General features: G+C 27.8%; 1 protein-coding gene across 1 annotated transcript; it reads left to right on the plus strand.

The window, feature by feature from the left end:
- Window positions 1–2,208: 2,208 nt before the first annotated feature.
- Window positions 2,209–4,453, plus strand: LOC106770994 (beta-carotene hydroxylase 2, chloroplastic). Its single transcript, XM_014656861.2, has 7 exons — window positions 2,209–2,832; window positions 2,919–2,978; window positions 3,061–3,132; window positions 3,265–3,399; window positions 3,538–3,663; window positions 3,816–3,872; window positions 4,179–4,453. The coding sequence occupies exons 1-7, from the start codon at window positions 2,440–2,442 to the stop codon at window positions 4,248–4,250; spliced, it is 915 nt and encodes a 304-aa protein (XP_014512347.1). The 5' UTR covers window positions 2,209–2,439; the 3' UTR covers window positions 4,251–4,453.
- The last annotated feature ends 3,100 nt before the right edge of the window (window positions 4,454–7,553 follow it).

A 7,553-nucleotide genomic window follows, 5' to 3' on the forward strand; every position in this document is an offset into this window, starting at 1 on the left:
TTTTTAAGAAATATTAAAATTGTATAGAAAATGTTACTTTTTCTTCAAACAATTTATTGAAATTGTCTCCCATTTTCAATAATTATATCACACTTAGTTATCTTTTTAGTTCTTACAAATTGAATGAGATTTAATTAGGATTTATGAAAAATATTTTTTTCTTTTTTATCTTGTGAATTTCGTTTGTTAAAAGAAAAAAGTTTTATTTTAGTTTTTTAAACATTTTCCTTTGATTTTCATTCTTTCAAATTTCAAAATTAATTATTTTTGTCTCATGTATTTCAAGATAAACAAGTAATATTTATTTTATAATTTTATTCTTTTTAAGGGTGTCAAATGTCAAAAATAACCCAAACAATATAGTTACAACTACTGATATTTTTAAAATTATATATATATATATATATATATATATATATATATATATATATATTATTTATTTAAAATTTAATACAAATATCATCTTCATGTATCATTTAATCTCCTTTGTATTTATTATTAATGTATTTTCAAAACCAAAATAATGAAAGTAAAAGTTAAATGGTAAATATAATATTAATTAATGATATAATTATAACAAAAATTATATTAATACTTGCATTAAAATATAGATTTAATTCACAATTTGGTTTATATTTTTAAGTATTTATTTTATTCTTGGATTTGTTATTTTTGTTTAATTGAATGTTCTTGTAAAAGATTTCATGTAATTCTATTGTTAAATTAGTTTTTACCATCATGTATATCAAAATCTAAACTGGGATCACATGCTAAAATCAAGATTGTTTTTTTTATCTTTGAATCTTTGATTTTGACAAACTTGTATTTTGACACATAACATTTTTAAATTGTCTAACTATTAATTTAGTAGAAGAGGTCTCATTATGTTTATTTTCTATATATAAAGTTAGAGATCCAATTTAGTCTTTAAGAAAATAAAACCTCAGTTGAATAAAAAATATTATATAAACTCAATCAAAAAATATATATAAGTACTAAATTATTAATTAAATTTAAAATTTATTAACTAAAATGATTTATTTTAAAATATGTTTTATGCGTTATTTACATTGTATACATTTTTGTGAGACATCTTTTTAAAGTTTAAATCTCTGTTGGTAATGTTTGTTGGAGAATATATAGGTCATCAAATTTTATTAGTTTTAATTAAATTTTCATTTTTTATAATATGACAACAATTTTGTTACTTTTTATTAATACAATACTAACGAAGTTAACTCATGCGTCATATGTAAATTCATGATTTTTATTTATTTATTTTTTATTTTTTAATTGGTCACAAAAATATCTCTATTTGTCATGACAAATATAGTTTGATGTGATAATGATAATGTAATATGTGTTATGTAAAAAATTTTAATTTAGTTTTATTATTTTAATTTATTCTCTATTAATTTCTTTAAACAAGATTAATTTTATTTCTCTTAAAACTAAATTTAACTTTTATATAAATATTATAGTAATATTTTTATTAAATTTTTAACATTATTAAGTTTACTTAAATTTATATTTTATATTGAACTCTATTTAAATTTTGGTTTAAATATTTATATATCAATTTGTGTTTAGAATAAAATAGTGAAATTCAATAATTTAAACAGTAGAGGCTTAAGTATAAATAGAATTTTTCAAACAAACTTCATTATTTTAAATCATATACTCTTTTTAAAAACATTTTCTGAAGATTATATATGTTTTATCTAAAATATCTAACAAACCCTTCGTTACTTTAAAAGATTAGAGATAATATATATTTGTGTTTTTCTCATCTCATTATTTTAAACCGGAACAACCCATATGATGAAATGTTTTGTTCTCTCGTTTTAAAAGTTGGTTTAACGTTGATCATTATTTTTAATTCCACCGAAAATTATAGAAATTTAAAATCAAGAATATACTAAAAGCGTAATATAAATATATATAAAATTGTTTTATTTATTGAATGTGATTACATCTATGTTGAGGAAAAATGTATGTTATTTACTACTCACTCAGTCTCTCCAAATAGATAGTGCATAAAACCCAAAATAATGATGATGGCCGGTGGATGATTGTCATGATTAACCTTTTATTATATATGTATATTTCTCAAAATAAATAGTAGGGAGTGATAAATAATAAAACAGAAAACAATGACCTTGATGCAATTAAGAGAAGTGTTGGTTGTAAGAGGTTTAAAGAAGTTCCGAGAGCTATAGTAGTTCCACGCAGCTTATTTGTAGAGAAACGAACCAACCACCACTATCTCCTTCCTTCTCTTAACTCCAAAATTGTGGTCTATATCAAACCAACCTCTTCTGCTGAACCTTTACTTCACAATCACCGAAACCTCTTTCTGTCTCTCTCTCTCTCTCTCTCACACACACACACACAAAATTCAAAAACCACACATTCTTTCCCTCTTCCTACCAACCTTCCATGGCGGCAGGACTCTCCACCGCCGCGACCTTAAAGCCCTACAATCTGCTCCAACCTCCAATTTCTCTCCCTAAACCAAACCAATCACTTTTCTTCCACCCCTTAAAATCTTTCCATCGAAGCACAATCCTTCGGCTAAGACCCCCCCGAAGAACGAGTGGCTTCTCCGTTTATGTCCTCACGGAGGATCCCAAACGGAACCTCCAGATCAAAACCAACGAAAAAGAAGAACAAGAAGTGAATTCTGGATCTGTGTCTGCAGGAGTGGAAGAGAAATTGGCCAGAAAGAGGTCCCAGAGGTTCACTTACCTCGTGGCTGCTGTTATGTCCAGCTTTGGCATCACCTCCATGGCAGTCTTCGCCGTTTATTATAGATTCTCCTGGCAAATGGAGGTACATACAAAGCTGTTCAAGTTTTAATTTTGCAGTCTCTGTTTGTGCTAGTTTTTGAATCTGAATATTGGGTTGTGTTGGCGTAGGGTGGAGATTTTCCTTGGTCTGAAATGTTAGGTACATTTTCCCTCTCCGTTGGAGCTGTCGTAAGTCCCACACCTTTACCAACATCCGATTGGGTAATTCAATTCTATACGTTGAAATCAATTGGGTGTGTCTAATTTTCAGGTGGCGATGGAATTTTGGGCAAGATGGGCTCATAGAGCACTTTGGCATGCTTCCTTGTGGCACATGCATGAGGTTTCCTTGCTTCCAACAATTCTTCAAATATTTTATTTGCTTTCATTAAATTAATCACAAGAAAATGAAAGTGAAGGGCTAGTTCTTAGCTTCTTATTGAATGAAAGATGAACTGGAATTGTTACCTTGCAGTCGCACCATCGACCAAGAGAGGGACCATTCGAGCTTAACGATGTTTTTGCAATTGTTAACGCTGTTCCTGCGATCGCTCTTCTCTCATACGGTTTTTTCCACAAGGGTCTGGTCCCTGGCCTCTGCTTCGGTGCAGTAAGTGTATCTTGCGTAATCTTATTTTTTAATCACTTGATTAACTGTTTCATTGGGATCCGTTAATTGAGAATGATAATTAATTTGACGGTAATACCCCTGAAAACTTTGAATAATTACATTGTGGTGCTGGAGCAGGGCCTTGGAATCACGGTGTTCGGGATGGCCTACATGTTTGTCCACGATGGACTCGTTCATAAGAGATTCCCAGTGGGCCCCATTGCCAACGTGCCCTACTTCAGAAGAGTTGCTGCTGCTCACCAAGTAATTTTTTTTTTATTTTTTCATTTCAGTCAAAATATAATATACTCACATTTATTTATTTAAATGAAAAGGAAAATGTTATATGTGTTGGTAATGGAATAGTATCTGAATTCGATCTGACGATTTTGAATTTTTGTTGTCTGTATTATCAGCTCCACCATACAGACAAATTCAACGGTGTGCCATATGGGCTGTTTTTGGGACCAAGGGTGAGCCACGTTCCTCTTCTGTTCTCTATTTTTATTTATTTTTTTTAATTTAACTAGGTTCTTAGACCCCACAAGAGAAAGACTTCTAGATGATTAACTCTTATTTAAGTGAAATGAATCTTTTATAGATTTTAATGGTTTCGATAAGTTTATAAATAAATCTCCATTATATATTATTTACAAGATTTGACACAAATCCTTATAAGATTGTATTCTTGCTTGTTAAGTGGAGTAAGAACTTGTTCAAAAATCTGCTCTAACTATTGACCATTTTGTTTCGTTAACATGCAATAATATTTGGTACAGGAACTTGAAGAAGTGGGAGGGGTTGAAGAGCTAGAGAAAGAGATAAGTAGGAGAATAAGGTCGGGTTCATGACCATGCCACACTCATATTTCAACTAGAGTTGTTTGAAATATTTGAGTGTAGAGAAAGAGAAACAGTACAACTAATGAATCAAAGTATATATATTCCATTTTTGTTCTCTTACACACCTATTCATATTATAGCAGAACAAAAATAATAGGTTACAAATTCATACATACAAAAAAATAACATCTATGTGCCATATTTTTAAATCATACTTTTCCACGCTGAATGAATCTATGTTTGCCAATCGATCTATTCAGAAAGAGGTTACGCAGAGAATAGCACCTCCATTTACATGCTCTTTTCGAATTTATCTTTTGCCGACTTTGTCACCATACCCGTGATTTTCTTTCACAGGGAACATTCTCGGTTGCTTCCTGTCTACGTAATGGATAACCTATTTGGATGATTTTTAAAAAAAATTGTTTATTAAAAAAGAATTTGGTAATAGAGTATTTATCCATGAATATATATATATTTGTAATCAAATCAATTACCATGGGAAATAAAATTTTAATTAATATTTTTTTAAAATAAATCTGTAGTTATTGATTAATTATGTATTATTCACTTAGCAAAGTTGAATCTCATTGCGTATAAAAACACATTGGTTGATAGCATCAATAATAGTTACTAAAATAGGACCATAATTAGTGTCTAATTTCGTATAATGAAACTTTTTATCAATGATTAAAAATATGGTTTTATCTTTTAAAGTAAACAATATGCATCAGAATTAGTGGTCCAACACTTATCATTTAAGGGGGCCCTTGCCCACGAAATTTAAAAGTACAAATACATATACTTTTTTTTTTTTTTTAATTATGGAGCATGCCGATTTCATTTATCAAATTAATAAAAAGAAAGACAATAAAAAATGTTAATGCATGTTACGAACCTAATCAACTGAAGTTAGAATTGACAAAAGTTGGTGCAAGCACATGATAATGTCATAAGTTTCACGAGAAACACGTAAATAATGTTTTCTTTTTATAATATTGAGGCATGAAATCATTTTTTGTCTTGATTTTTTTAAACTTTGACCATCTATTTTGATAGGATCGGTGGTATGATATATATATTCTTAAATTTTCCGTCTATCTTTAATAAACAAAATTATATTCAGGAAAAAATAATCAATCTTTTATATAAAAAATAGATATTTAAATGATAAAATCCTATTGTCTCACCCTTATTTTAAAAAAAAATATAAAATTAATACTTATTTTTTTATAATTATGTCAATTTTTGTAATGTAAAAGAGATCAGAGACCAATTGATTGTGAATAACTCAATTCTAATTATTCTTATCCTTAGAATTAACAAAAGACAACAAATGGAGGGTGAAAAACAAATTGTGGTGTTGTGGAGGATTATTATAACCTTATCGATTGTGCTTTTTGCTTTGTCTATCTTTATGTTTGTTTCTATCATAATCTTGGATACGTGTAAAACATATATGCTGCTTTCAGTAGTACCCAATTCTCAACCTAAGTGGTTCCTGCACTTCATCACCTTTATGAATAGTCCCACATCGTATTGGGCCACTTTTCACTTTTTCTTGCGTCAAATTTCTCCTTCATTCCAATATGTAATCTTAAACTGCAAATAATTCTTATGCTTCAATCTCCAAATTTTTTAAACTTCATTAAATTTTTAACTAACTCGTGCATCTTTTGCTTTCTAAACGCGTTTGTTTAGTTTATCTTATCTTCCTAACTACCAAAGTTGGAAAAAAATTGACTGAGCTAACATCACTGATTGATTGATGTTGATGATGAATGCAGAAACGATTAAAAGATTATCTCTAAAGATTATTAGTTTTCGTCTTTCTCTTTATTATCCAAGAGCATGGATGAAATATAATAACAGTAAATGTAACAAGTAGTTATTCACGTTTGTAATTTTGTCATACATTTAATCGATACGTTATGTTTTAATTTTAGCTATTTATTAATAAGTTATGGTTGTTGATATGATAATATCGCTTAAGTTATATTCTTATTTTTAATTGTTTTAATATTTATAATAAAATTAAAAGAATGACAAATAAACATGTTGGGTGATTTTCAAGAAAAATAAACAAACAAATATTTTTATAATTTTTCAAAATAAAAAGTAATAAAATTCCAATTCTTAATTTTCATGAAAACATATTAGAGTGCAGTAGAGCTAATGTGAATTTTATCCTCTTTCAATATATGTGAAATCCATCCTCTTTTAAAACAGATGCTTTGAATCTAATTTAAGACCTTTCCTAAAAACTGTTACATTGATTATAATAAACTACTTAGGAAAAAAAAAGAAAATTACATGTACCAAATTGATAAGAAATGCAAAATTACTTATTTTTATTCTTAAGGAATAAGCGAGTACAATTTTTTTTTTTATTGTTAAATAGAGCTGTTTTTATTTTTTTTATTTCTTATATTTGAAATATTTGGTTTTAAAACTTTCTATATACTCAAACTTTACAATTGAAACTTTCAATTAAATTCTTAACATGAAAAGCGTCGTTAATTAGTAACATGATATAAATTTTGCGATAAAGTCATCATTAATGAGATGGTATGTATTTTTGCAAAGATAATTTTTCTTTCCTTCTTTTGAAGATTACGTTTTTGACTATTGGTACGTAGATTACCAAGCATGATAAAGTGATTATAAATTCATTTAAGATAATAACAGAATTCCTTTTCATTACCTTTAATAAAGTTGAGTTTTAAAATTAAAAATATTGTTATTATTAATTTGGCACATTATAAACAATCTTCTAGTTTAAAACATAACTTGTTCTGGTAAATCTCAGCATCCTTGACTATTAATTTTGGAGTTTTATCTTAATATTTTAGGGGATAGCATAAAATTATTAGTTTTTTTTTCTAAAAAATTGACAACAGGGTGTTAAAAAATTATTTCCCTCTTATGAAATCTTGAAATTAACAAGGGGTATTTAAAATTAGTTTCTGATAATATAGAAAGTTACATAGAAGAATAAATTTAGCGGATAGAAGTTTTTTTTTTTTTTTTTTTTTTCCATTGAGATGAATTAAATATAGCATATTTTATCTCTTGAAAGAAGTCAGTCTAGTTTTTTATGTTGAAAAATAGTCTACAAATTGTGTTTTTTAGGTTAAGTTTTATGTCGCGTGTATTGGGCTGTAGGCCCAATAATAAATGGACTGAACATCATGCAAAACTTTGCAATCTACGAAAGGGTGTTTCATCCTCCACCTCCAAGCTTTCATCCTGCACCTCCAAAAATTACCATTTTAACCTTAATTAATATTATTTTAATATTTTCTCTTTCTT

Source organism: Vigna radiata, chromosome 8 (genome assembly GCF_000741045.1).
Source record: "Vigna radiata var. radiata cultivar VC1973A chromosome 8, Vradiata_ver6, whole genome shotgun sequence".
Lineage (NCBI taxonomy): Eukaryota > Viridiplantae > Streptophyta > Magnoliopsida > Fabales > Fabaceae > Vigna > Vigna radiata.